We start from the raw sequence: 14,257 nt of genomic DNA, 5'->3' as shown, positions 1-14,257 counted from the left end.
ACAGGAGCTAATGAGTGTAATTAGCATTAGTGCACCATAGTGCTAATGGGAGCACCTGTAAAACACTCAATAAGTGTGTTTTTACACCTGAAGAACTCTTCTTTATTTATAGAGCTGCTGTCCTCTTCTTCCCCACCTCAGGAAACAAACTCCTGAAGCCTGAAACGCATGCAAAAATGCTTGTTAAATGCCTACATATGCCTAAAAAAAACGCTCAAGTTTTCAAAAGGCACATCAATGCAAGTGTCATCTTTGTGTTGTGGTGCACTGCTTTGTAAAACAAAAAAAAAAACATCCTTTCCAGTTGCTTTTTCAGTGCGTTGGCAACCCATGCAAAATGAATAGACTGCAACACGTGTGGACTACCGCACTACAACAGTCTGAATGAAGCCCTAAAAGTGTCCCTTAAACTAACTGACTGCATGAGCAAAATACAGGTTTGCTGGATGTCAAAAAACAGTTAAAGCAGCTTTATTAACAGAGTTATCCAGTTCCGGACTGCCCGCCGCAGTTTTACGTCGGTACTTTGACGTTAAATATCCGGTATTTTTTTAAACTGCTGGCGGGGTCCTCTTTCACATAAGGGTGGTCTCAGCGGCAGATTCACCACGAGATCACCCTTACGGTGCGGCGGGGGAGGTGCCCCCCCCCCCCACTTATAGGTCGTTTCCCTGCCTTCCGGGAAAAGGCTCTGGTCCGTGCTCCTCAAAGGCAGGAAGTCGAGTGAGGACAAGATGGCCCTCATTAGACTCTATAATCTATGGCCTTGGAGGACCAAAGCGACGTCAAACGTCGTCTCCTAGCAACGCATTTAAAGAGCCCCTTTTTTTTTCTCATTATGAAAAAAAAATGATTTTCTTTTCTTTTTTAGTGTAGATGTGAGATCTGAGGTCTTTTTGACCCCAGATCTCACATTAAAGAGGTCCTGTCAGGCTTATATTTCTATTACAAAGGATGTTTACATTGTAATAGGAATAAAAATGATCAAAAACATTTAAAAAAAAAAAACAAACTGTGTAAAAATAAAAAATAGATAAAATAAATAGGAAAAATAAATTAAAGCGCCCTGTACCCGTTAGCTCTCGCGCAGAAGCGAACGCACATGCAAGTCCGGCCCACATATGTAAACGGTGTTCAAACGACACATGTGAGGTATCACCGCGATCATTAGAGTGAGAGCAATAATTGGAGCCCTAGACCTCCTATGTAACTCTAAGCTGGTAACCTGTAGAAAGTTTTAAAATGTTGCCTATGGGGATTTTTAAGTACCAATGTTTATCGCCATTCCACGAAGTGGAAGTTACCCAGCGTAACATTATCTTTCACATTATAGAAAAATGTGGGCTAACTTTACTGTTTTCTTATTTTTTTTTTTAATTAAAAAAAGTGAATATTTTGCAAAAAAATTGCCTATGGAAGACCACTGCGCAAAAACGGTGTGATAAAAAATATTGCAATGATCTCCATTTTATTTTCTAGGATCTGTAAACAAGTGTCAGAAATAGGCCCGGTCCACAAGTGGTTAAATGTTCCTACATGCTGGATAGTGTTGGCCCTCCAGATATATGGACATCAATTATTGGGATGGCTTGGGCACCAAAGTCCATTAGCCCACCTTAAACCTCACTGCTCAATTATCTCTTGCTTATAGTTGAACGTCATTATGTTTACCTGTCTTCCAGCTTATTCTTAATCAGTTGAGCCTCATTTAACTTCTCATTTGTCTCATAAAGTTCCCTGTTGAGCACTTCCACCTTTTGTTTAAGCATCTCTACTTCCCCAGATAGCTGGAAAACAGAATTCACATCATTCAAATATAGTAAATGAGTTGTTGAAGACATCTTTACTATCATGAACACACTATAAACATGTACATTCACTGGTGACTAAGCAATTACATTATTGTCACCTTCCCTGAATAATAAACTTGGAGAATGCATGCAAGGTATGGGCTCTATTGTCCAGAAATTTTCCAGTTAGGCTTTTTTTTTTTTTTTTCTTGGAAAAAATCTTGGAACATCAGACCTAAAACTGCATTTGATTAAAATTAGGAAGTATGAACAGTATCTTTAGTGTGCAAATTGACACTTATTATGGACTACCTGAGCTCAGTCCCAGACAAACCAAGGTCATTGTTTACTTGCTAAAAGGAGTGTGTTAAAAATACAGAAAAAAGCCAAAATTAAAATTATGGTTGCAAAATGGTCCAACACAGCCTCTTAGTAAACACGTTGCTATTTATGAAGCAGAGGAACGGGTAGGCTTCTAAGTAAAGTGACATTAAAATAGGGCTGGGCGATTTTGCCTAAAAAAAAAATCTTCGATTTTTAAAGAAAAATTCGAGTTTCGATTCGATTTTCGATTTTTTTTTTTCAATGCACTTAAAAAATGACTGCAGACATCAGATATAGTGTCAAAAGTGCAACTTTATAAAGTGCTTGTAGACTGTCTTGCTGAAGAAAGCATAGTAGAGTTCTATTGGGTGAGTAGTAAATAGAGTGCTTGTTGACTGTCCTAAGCAATGTAGAATGTTTGACGGTCTTGCTGGAGAGAGCAGTATAGAATTCTATTGGAGAGAGCAGTATAGAGTCTGTAGACCGACTTTGTGGAGAGAGCAGAATACAGTTCTTAGTGACTGTCCTGCTGGAGAGACTGGACTGATTATTCCAATCAGAAGGGAGAAGAAACTGATGATTTATGAAGCCCTTGTATGGCCACCATAAGGGCTTCTTTACACTAGCTAGAGGCAAGGACTCCTCTGAAAAGTGATCTGTACTTTTCAGAAGTGTTGAATAGGCAGTGAGGCGATAGGATGCCTTTTTTTTATCCCCTAAATGTCACACTCCTGTGTCCCGCGCACACTGCATTGGACATGAATGGGTCGCGAATTCCTGGCAGCAGCAAAGGTCAAACACGACAGTAGGTAATTCCTGGTGTGACCGCAAAACACTGCATCTGCAGCATATGTACACCCCTCCCCAGCGACTGCAGCTAAAAGGGGAGCGGTACAAACCTGGCTTAACAACGTGATTTTACTGCACCCCCCCTGTAAACAAGACTGAGTGTTATATCAGAGCAAACCTGAACAATTCATTCAGTCTGCATCCAATCCGTCACACCCACTACACAGCTGAAGGGAGATACAAAGGAGATTGTACTGTGTATAGCAGATACAGTCTATACAATCTGATTGTACAATCACTCTTAGATCATCCAACACCAGGCACAAGGACCTGCCTGACTGTATAGCGATGGATAGGCCAGGTCCTCATATATTATACAGATTCAGTAGATCTGAAATTTGATTGTACAATCAGATTGTGACAGGTGGGGTGACCCTACGGAGACTCGGTAGATCTGAGGTTGCCTGTACGCATTGGGTGACCCTACAGGAGACTGTACAGAGTCTATACAATCTTATTGTACGATCTCCTGTAGGCTCACCCCACACATTACAACCTGTTCACACCATCAGCTTGAGATCTTATCTACTGTATGTATGTAATAGAAGGACCTACCTACTCCATCTCACCCACCTCCATACAAGCAGGCCTGCCCTGGCACTACATACTTATAACAGAGATCATACAATCAGATAGTAAGGTGTGTGAGCTGACCATGCAATCTGATCGTATGATTTGCAGCAGGGAAGAATTCATGTGGCAGAGGAAGACCCGCAGTGATCTGCAGAGGGAGGACTTTGCCTCTCCTGTACATCTGGGAGGAGAGGAGCAGGCTGGCCGGATGCTGTCCGGAGGAACAGGCGGAACTCACCACTATACGTCCAGGTGGAAGGCCCAGTACTGAGGACGCAGGTTACACCAGCCCGGGACTTTCTCGGCCTCCTCCCCTCACACACACATGTCATTCTCCGCTTCCAGCAACAGACGCCTCTGCACTCAAAGTTTTACCGCGTCCAATCTCCCCCACACAGATCCTGCACACTGCGCATGCCCACAACAGGACCTCCGTCACACAAACAACCTCCTATCACAGTGCGCTGCAGCCCCTGTACAGACGCACCGCCCGCAGCTGACGTCACATCCAGGCGCGGCGGTGGTCCGTTACTGGGGAGTGAAAACTCGAGTTTGGAAAAAAAAAATCGTTTCACACCAAAAAATCGATAAATCGATTAAATCGATTTATCGCCCAGCCCTACATTAAAAGCTACATTTTTTTTAAAATTCAAATAAAATAATTTATACTTACCTGCTCTGGGCAACGATATTGCACAGAGCGATCCCCTACCTTTCCTTCTAGAAGTCCCCTACCCGCACTCCTTCTTCCTCCAAGTGCCCCCTAGGCAAGCCTTTTGCTACAAGAGCACCTGTGTGGGTGCGCTCCCAAGCTGGGCTGTCCCCCCACCCCCAAAGACACACAGTGCTGGCAAGGCACGCCACTGCTCCCTCCTCACGTGTCTGACAGTAGTCTGTTTTCAATGTCTTCTGTGACATCAGAAAGACAGGAGAGCAGTGCTGCAGCCGGGACAGTAGCAAGAAAAAGCAGATGAGTGTTAGGGATTGGAGGGGGGGGGGGGATTAGTGGGAAGTTTTGTACCTTAATGCAGGGAATGCATTAAAAGGTAAAAATAAAATAAATAGTAATGTTTAGAACCTAAAATAATAAAGAAATACAAATAAAACAGCTAAGTCAGGGCTCGAGTCAAGGTCAAAAGGTCACTGTATTTTTGGTAGGAAAATAATAAAAACATTTTTTTTTACTATTTTGGAGCAGTTTTCCTTTTGATACAAATTTGTACTTGGAAAAAAAAGATTATAATCCACCTGGAGACACTAAGTAGTTGTAATGTACATTTTTTCTAATATGTCAAAAGTTGCAAAACTGTATTCAGGCATTCAGGTTTGTTTTATCCTCATTATGAATGGGTTAAAAAAAACCTTGTGTCTCATTTTTCGTCTGTAGTGCACAATTTACACCTTTTTTCTTAATTTACTAAATCAAAATGCAGCTTACACATGGGGGGAAGTGAGGGACTTAATAGCTGGGTGAATAGTAATAAAACATACACAGATACACAGGTTATTAATAAAGGCTGACAAATCACACTGCCCATCTACAGCACTGGCATAGGTATTTATGGAAACATGGTTGCTATAAGTTACAATCATGCTTGCAGTATAAACATGAGCATTTGCTTGGTTGCAATGGATACACACTTTAAAAGTTCTGACAGTTGGACACACAAGGCCCAGTATTTTCACAGCTTACTTACAAGTTCTGCTGCCTGTCTATCTTCGTCATTTTGTTCCACTATTGGTTCGGTTTCCGTTTCTTTATGTATGCAATTTGAGGATTTCTTTTCAAGATCTGACAGTCTAACACATAAAGCATATTTTAATAACATTCTTTAGAGGCAGCATACATAACTAGGCCTTTACTTTAAAATAGGCTATTATTTGTTGTGAATATTTGTTTTACTCCAGCTTATTGGTACTGTGACTTTTACACAATCAGATTCAGTTTACTAAGGCAGGCCATAGATGTGAATTTTTTTTATGAAACGCGTAGCAGGAGGAAACAAAAAAAAACAAAAACAAAAAAAAAAAAAATCGCTTGATTCCCCCCTCAACACAGTCAATGTTGATCAGGGAATTCCTCCCACATGGATATTGTGTTCTTCCAGCAGGGGCACAGGGAGCCATCCCTTCCGGGAAAAAGCAGTAATTATTGCTACTGGCTATGGATACTGGCAATAATCGCATGCTGAAAATCAAACACACTTCCATCAATCGGCTTTGGTACAATCAGCCTGCCCATAGATGGTTTGAATCTCGGCCAGATCAGAAGGGACCGGCCGAGATTTGAATGGTCTATGGCCAGCCTAAAGTGGAACTTTTAGTCAGAAAACTAGGCCCCGATTCACATTGGAGTAATTTGTCAAGCGATTTAACAGGTCAAATGGCATGACAAGTCGCATCATATTGCCAGCGACAGCAGTGTTCAAATAGATGAAACGCCAACTTTGCAGTGCCGCATCAATTTTCAGAAAGTAGTTCTTGCACTACTGTTGGCGATTTTGGGAGTAACTTGAATAGACATTTGTGCATGAAGCTGCACAGATGTGCAAGTCGCACTGATATGCGGCTTTAAAATTGTGCAATTTCAGATGAAGTAACACGATTTCAAAGCTGCAGTCAATGTGAACGGGGCTTAGTCCTGCTAGATAGCTATACTCGCAAAGGGGCCAGCCTAAATTGATGTGAAACATTAAAAATAAGTGTCTATATTGTTTAATAGACAGTAATATACTGTCTCACCCTGCTCTGCACATGCTCAGTTGCTCTTTATTTTTAGGGCACGGCTAAATTTGTAGAGGCCAATCTTAAAGCAGAAATAAACCCTCCTATCCTTACAGCAATTGGAAGCAGTTTCGGTTAATCTACAACTGCAATGGTGCTGCACATGTGATCAGTTATGACACCAGCCATTTTATGGTTTGAAAGTTTGGTTGAGGACACAAGCAAATGCGAGGGGTTGGAAATCCTGGCATTCCAGGAATGTAACTGTTTTTTGAAACCGTAAAATCAATGGGTTTAGTTTTCGGATTTACTGCTGTTCAGGGGCTCTAGGCTTCAGAAAAAAGGCAGCCTCCAGCAAGAAGAAACAGGAGCAATGCTGGAGGAAATTTACAGCACACACTAATTTTGGTAGCATAATTATTAAATGTGGAATGCATGTTCCTTGCTTAAGAACATTATTTTTTTATCATAAGTATTAGTGTCCCCCTGCTGCGGTATATGTACCAATGCGATATGTGGTAATACAGACTGCTGCTGCGGTGCAGCATCCTTTTTTAAAGTAAAATATGTGCCAAGCTAAATGATATTTTCACTCTGTGCAAGGAATGTTGAAATCATCTACATAGATATAATAATCTATCAATTTGTAAAAAAGTCAAATAAAGTTCATATAGTGCAACATATATCCGAGCATCTATTCAGTTTCAACGACTGAATTAGTCCTTAAAGTGCAATCTGTGCTTCAGTTTTCTTCTGCCAATGATGTACAATGAAAAGCAATAAAGTGCTGTGCTCCCATCCTCATGTGCCCTCACTCACCAACTCCCAATAGGTTGTATGACCATCATGTCTGATGGGCAATTCCCAACTCCTTTATATATTCCAGCAGGGTGACAGGTCTCTGATAATTAAATTTTTTATAAAAAATTGTTTAAAAACAGATTTATAGATTTAACACTCTATACGATTCTCGGGTTAATAGCATGCAACGCTGGCTTGAAACTCAACTTCTGTGGTTTGCGCCCCAAACACCGAACATGGACACCTCACCGGGAGTTCCTGGCTAATGCATTTCGCTCCTCCCCGAAAGCGTCACAGGTTAGCTTCCGGGGGGGAAGTGAAATGCATTAGGCGGGAACTCCCAGGGATGTCACGTCCGGTGTTTGGAGCGCAAACTGCAGAAGTTGTGTTCGAACCCGGCGTTGCATGCTATTGACCCAAGAATAGTATATGTGAGTGCTAAATCTGTGTTTAAACAATTTTTTATTAAAAATGGAATTATGCTATGGATATCTCCTGATTCTCCTTTCATGATAATGTATATGATTAAAGAGGGGAAGATATTAACAAAACTCCCGCTGCAGCGCGAATACAAATGGATTTATATCTTAGCAGCCACAAGATTTCCAGGACTCGATGAGTCCATAGGTTCCAAACCTTTTTTGTAATAAATACTTTCTTATTCTCTTATTTATTATATTTCTAGCCGGATTATTGGTTTCTTCCTTTTTTGTGTTTTCTTTTTTATAATTATATATTCTGCATACAGTATCTTTTATGATGCTTGTACATTTTTGTAAATGCCCTCTGTTTTGATGAATGTCACATTTAATAAAACTTTTTGTTTTTCCTTTTTTCGGATATACTAAAAGGCCACTAGATGGTGCTCTACTCGTTCAGGTTGTTGTGAATTGATGGGCTACCATACGGATGCCCAGTTCATATTATCTGGCAATACATGTTGTTTCCACTGTTCTGTCCTGGCAGGTACCCTATTTAGAACCCCCCAGTGTGCGAATTGTTCCATCTGTGAAATTGCAGTTTGCATTGTAACTGATTGTCATTCATCTGGCAGAGCTTGGATTTCCAATACTGCACCAACAAGCGCTATTTTGGCGCCTGCGGACGCCAGGGAGGTGTGGGGGGTGAGATATTTACAAGCCCAGGATTGAGGCTATTTAGCGTTTATATACTCTTGGATGAGGATGTCATTTTTGGAGAAACTTCAAAGGACATATTGTGCTAGTAGAACAATAGGATTGACAAGAGTTTTGACTACTGCCTTATTGTTCTCATTTACAACTGCCAAATTTTTAAGGGTATGTATTGTTTTTGGCTGAATAGGCATGCACATAAGTTGAAACAATTTTTGCTATTCCCCCTCTAAGGCATCAAATTCCTTGGGTGGCCTATCTCTGTGGTATGCTGATATCTTCCTAACAACACCTGGGCTATAAACTATAAAGGTCTCCTTTATGTGTCTGATACACCTTATCACTTGATGCAAAGAAACTGGACAGAAACTGGACAATTCTTTCCAGAAGACCTATTAATGTAAGTATCACTGTTCATATACCCAAACTGCTGATGTAGATTCTGTTTTGTGTTTTTTTTAGCTAGTTCATAGCGAAACATGTAGAGTGAATTTGAAAAAAACTGCACAACATATGTAACAATGTCTTTTTTATTGTTGATTATTTTTAACATTGTATAAATAAAATTCAGATTTTTTTTAAAGAAATATTTTCTTTTTTGTGTAGCACCTTAAAAACCCAATTTCTCTTTATCTGTACTATATGCAGTAAAGCATGCTTGTTTCACTTACTGTGGAACCTAAGGGGTTAACATTCTGCACTGTGTAAAAAACGGAATTTTTGTAAAATCTTACCGTAAAATTCCTTTCTCTGAGTCCTCCGACAGTCGCCGCCCACTCACAAGTCTTCACCAATGGGTATTGACCTTTGCTCCGTAGGAGTAGCTAGGCCACAAGAATTGTTAATACAAAAGCTTTTAGCATAGACACACCCCTAGGGGCTGTCCCCTCAGTCAATACCTCCCTGCACCAGCATTCCCAACTCAGTTTGGTAGCATAGCAGTAAGAGTACACAAAAACCCCAAAAGAGGGGCGGGGGGCGGCGACTGTCGGAGGACTCAGAGAAAGGAATTTTACGGTAAGATTTTACAAAAATTCAGTTTTCTCTTACGTCCCCTGACAGTCGCCGCCCACTCACAAGTCTTCACCAATGGGATGTCCCAAAGCAGTGTAGACATGAGGGGTGGGAGACGCAACCGTAGAAAGGCAACGCAGTACCCACATCAGAGAAAGGAACCTTACCACAGTAAGAGAACCAACTGGGCAACAGGAAAACGTGCTCAACAGGAGCAACAACCCAGGAAAACAAGTAACCCAGGGGTAAAACACCCCAATATCCAAGGGCCCACAAAAACAAGGGTCCCTAGGAAACTGCCGCACTGAGAACTTTACGGCCAAAGGAGGCATCAGCCGATGCCTGAACATCCACCTTATAGAACTTTGAGAAGGTGTGAACGGACGACCAAGTCGCCGCCTTACACACCTGGGCCACAGAAGCCTGATGACGGTACGCCCAAGACATACTCAAAGACCTGGTAGAGTGCGCCTTCACAGGGAAGGGAGGAACCTTCCCCTTCAAGGCATAGGCTTGTTCAATGATCTGTCTGATCCATTTGGCGATGGTCGCAGTCGACGCCGCCATGCCCTTCCGAGGTCCCTCAGGAAGGACAAAGAGGGAATCCGACTTGCGAAAAGATTTAGTGGACGACAGGTAAACCCTGATCGCCCGGACAACATCCAAGGAATGTAAGGCAACCTCCTTCGGATGCTTAGGCTTCGTGCAGAGCGAAGGCAAGACAAGGTCTTCATTCAGGTGAAATTCCGAGATCCTTTTTGGAAGAAAAGATGGGTTAGGCCGCAGGACTACCTTATCCTTGTGGACCACCAGGTAGGGAGAGTTGCAGGACAAAGCCGTCAGCTCCGACACCCTGCGAGCCGAAGTGATCGCCACCAAGAAGGCAACCTTCTTGGACAACAGAGACAACGAGATCTCCCCGATCTTTTCAAAGGGAGCCTGTTGCAACACGGACAGAACCAAGTTCAAGTCCCATGGAGGTAAAGGTTCCCTCCTAGGAGGGGCCAAATGTCGCACCCCCTGAACAAAGGTGCTGACCAAAGAATTAGACGCCACAGGGCGTTGGAAGAGAACGGCCAGCGCAGAAATCTGACCCTTAATCGCGGCCAACGCCAAACGCTGGTCCACTCCCGTTTGAAGGAAAGCCAACACTCTCGACACCGAGTATGAGCGAGGGGAATACCCCCTGGACTCACACCAGGCAAAATACGCCTTCCAAGTACGGTAGTAAATCTTCCCCGAAGAGGCTTTTCTAGCCTTGATCAAAGTGGGAATGACCTCAGGGGAGAGACCCCTATCCTTCAGGACCTGGCTTTCAACAGCCAGGCCTTTAAAGCCAGCGACTGTAAAGCAGGATGGATTATCGGCCCTTGAGACAGGAGGTCTTCTCGAAGTGGCAGACGCCACGGAGCGTCGACTGCCAGATTTACGAGGTCTGTGTACCAAGACCGGCGAGGCCAGTCCGGCGCCACCAGAATCACCGTGTGTGGTTCCGAGGCTAACCTGCGAAGAAGCCTGGACAGCAGTTGAATCGGTGGAAAGGCATACATCAGACGATACTGATGCCAGGGCGCCACTAACGCGTCTGAGGTGTCTGCCCGAGGATCGCGCGTCCTTGCCACGAACCTTTCCACCTTGTTGTTCAGACGAGACGCAAACAGGTCCACATCCGGGGAACCCCACTTCGCGCACAACATCTGGAAGACATCCGGGTGAAGGGACCATTCTCCCTGGTCCAGGGTCTGGCGACTCAGATAGTCCGCCTGCCAGTTCTCCACCCCCGGAATGTGAACTGCCGTTATCGCCGGGACGTGCGTCTCGGCCCAAGACAGAATGTCGGCTACTTCCCGAGCCGCTCGGGCACTCCTGGTGCCCTCTTGATGGTTGATGTAGGCCACCGCGGTGGCATTGTCCGTCTGAACCCGAACTGGATGGCCCCGAAGCCGGTCCGTCCATCTCAGAAGGCAAAGCTTTATCGCCCTCAATTCCAGAATGTTGATCGGAAGGGAGGACTCCTTCTCCGACCAAGTTCCCTGGGTGGACAGAACGCCCAGAACACCACCCCAGCCCGACAGGCTGGCATCCGTGGTGAGCACCGTCCACGATAATGGACGAAAAGACTTGCCCCCCGACACTGCCGGGGACTGGAGCCACCACAGAAGATCCCTTCTGGTGCTGTGGCTCAACGAGATCCGCAGATCCAGGGATTGCGGCCGCCCGTCCCACTCGGTCAGAATCTCCGCTTGGAGACTCCGCGTGTGAAATTGGGCAAAGGGGATCGCCTCGAAAGACGAGACCATGAAACCTAGACGTCTCATGCATGTCCGGAGAGACGAGTTCCGGTTGTCCCTGAGGGACCCGACCTCGTCCTGAAGAGTCCGAAGCTTGTCCTCCGGCAGAAGACCTTCGCTTGGACAGAGTCCAGAATTATTCCCAGGTAGGGAAGACGAACCGAAGGACACAGAGTCGACTTCGGAATGTTTATAGTCCAACCGAACTCCTGCAGTGTCCGCATCGTGGCGGATAGGTCTGTCACCAGGCTCTGACTGGCGTTTGACCTTATCAGGATATCGTCCAGATACCCCAAGACAGCAATGCCCTGTGCTCGCAACAGGGCCAGAACCAGCACTTTGGTAAAAACCCGCGGAGCCGAAGCGAGACCGAAAGGTAATGCCACAAATTGGTAGTGATCCTCCGCAATGGCGAATCGAAGGTACCTCTGGTGACCCTCGAAAATGGGGATGTGTAGGTACGCATCCTTCAGATCGATGGAGGCCATGAATTCCCCCGGACTCAGGGCAGCCACCACTGAGCGCAGGGATTCCATGCGGAACTTGCGAACCCGCACAAAGCGGTTCAGAGCTTTCAAGTCCAGAATCGGACGCACTTTGCCCTCCTTTCTGGGCACAGTGAACAGATTGGAGTAAAACCCCCGAAATCTGTCCCGATGAGGCACCGGGACCACCACCCCCTGGGCCCGCAGGTCCCGCACCGCCAGGTGCAAATCCTGCAAGCGCTCTGGAGACAGCTGAAGATTTGAGGGAAAAAATCTGCCCGCCGGCCGAGAGAGAAATTCGATCTTGTAACCAGATCGAACGATTTCCTGAACCCATCTGTCCCGAATGCGGGTCAGCCAAGGTTGTAGGAAACCGCGCAGACGTCCCCCCACCCCAGAAACGGGTGAGGGCGCCCCTTCAGGCGGAAGTGGTATGGGAAGTGGAACCGGACTGGCTGGATTTCTGTTTCCCCGCCCACGGCTTCTTCTGGGAGCCTTGGCCCTTGAAGGGCTTGCCCTTGGACTGTGACCGAAAGGCACGAAAGGACCCCTGAGAGGGCCTAGACGAGGAATTCCGTTTACCACGGAAGGACTTATGCTTGTAGGACTGAGGCAGGAGAGTACTCTTGCCCCCCGTAACCCCTTTAATCAGAGTATCCAAAGCCTCGCTAAAAAGGCGAGATCCCGCGTAGGGAAAATCCGCCCAATTCTTCAGCCAAATCAGACGACGATTCAGTATCGCCACGCCGGACAGGCGTGCAGCCAAGGGAGTTAAATTCAAGTCCGCATCGCACAAGTACATGACACCCTGATGGATCTGGTCCACCATAGCCAACGTGGTAGGCGAAGCTGAATCAGCCACCAAGGTGCGCCTGAGCATCTTAGTCCAATCAGCAACGGCCTATGCCGCCATAATGGAAGCAAAAATAGGCTTCAGCATAGAACCAGCCACCATATAGGCATGACGGGCAAGAGACTCTATTCTCCTGTCTGTAGGGTCCCGGAAAACCGGGGTATCCTCAGAAGGCACCGCAGTAGCTTTGTTCAACACGGCCACCGCGTGATCCCCCGGAGGCGCCACACACCAACGCTCGTCGGTGGCAGGCGCAAACGGATAAAGCAGTTTAAACTTATTTGGCACAGTAAAGGGCTTCTTTAAATTGTGCCACTGTTCATTAACCGTATGGTGAAATTCAGCAGGGCAGGGAAAAACCTGCGCCGATTTGCGAGCCCTCTGTGTTCCAAAAGAAGACACCCTAGCAGGAGGAGTAAACTCATCCTCCAGGTGCAAGGTGTCCTTTATGGAAGCAATCAGCTCATTCATGAGTGCAAGCTCTTCAGGCGAGCCAGGGGGAGAAACATCAACCCCCTCCACCTCAGGCTCCCCCTCGGACCCCACAAGGTCCAAAGATGAGCGGGACCCCGAGAAGGGTACGCCAGCCACATCGCCCTCTGAATCAGAGGAAATGGATAACCTGGCCCTTTTTGCGGATCGTTCAGCCAGCAGCATCTGCACCCGAGACACTAAGGAAGCCACTACAGTGGTTAGATCGCCCCCCTCGGGGGGTGCAGCAGCCCCCTGGTCCCCCACCAGGGCGGGGGGAAACTTGCTATCCTGAGAATCCATGCCCCAGTACAGAAAGGTATAAAGGTACTGGCCCTTTAATACCACGGCGAGCGCAGCCCACCGCACACTACTGTATGCACTGACCCCGCAGGGATAGAAAATACTGAGCAAGGAATGACAGGACAAGAAGGTAAAAACCTGGAGAGAGCACACCAGACTGCTGCCACGATCGCTGTTCCCAGAGAAAGAGGAAGTGATGCAATGCTGGCTGACTGATATAGCCTATTGAAGGCTCCGGCAAAATGGCCGCTCGGCCGGGGGAGAAGGCTACAATAAAATGGCGCCGCCATGTGCATGGACGAGTACAGCCCGCCAAAATGGCGGCGAATGGCGCCAAAACACGGCGCTGCATAGGGACAGGGCCGGTCACAGTATTCAGGCAAATAAAATGGCGGATCGCCGCAGCGACCGCCGCACACACACGTCTGCACACAAAACTGCACCCAGAGCATAATAAACAGCAGAGCAGGATGCCCCCCCCCGCAGCCCACAGGCAGTGCAGCCACACAGGGATCTGACAGGGAGCCCGCAGTTACACAGACATGAAGGGTAATACACAGCCACAGACTGACACCCATACAGAAGGTCCCCACACAGAAGGTGCTTACCGTACCGGATGGCGTGGGGAGCCGTCTCCAGCGACAAA

At 46.1% G+C, this 14,257-nt stretch overlaps 1 protein-coding gene across 1 annotated transcript in view; it reads right to left on the bottom strand.

Moving 5' to 3' along the window:
- Window positions 1-14,257, bottom strand: part of OPTN (optineurin) — a 64,486-nt gene that overhangs the window by 36,675 nt on the left and 13,554 nt on the right. The window contains exons 6-7 of the mRNA XM_082256806.1: window positions 5,234-5,336; window positions 1,672-1,787 (exon numbers count right to left, since the gene is read on the bottom strand). Of these exons, the coding sequence (XP_082112932.1) occupies window positions 1,672-1,787; window positions 5,234-5,336 (219 nt within the window). The remainder of the gene's footprint in view (window positions 1-1,671; window positions 1,788-5,233; window positions 5,337-14,257) is intronic.

This window comes from Pelophylax lessonae (assembly GCF_965119305.1).
Source record: "Pelophylax lessonae genome assembly, chromosome: 4".
Classification (NCBI taxonomy): domain Eukaryota; kingdom Metazoa; phylum Chordata; class Amphibia; order Anura; family Ranidae; genus Pelophylax; species Pelophylax lessonae.
The sequence above is the reverse complement of the archived record's forward strand: the minus strand, read 5'-3'. Positions and strand labels throughout refer to the sequence as shown.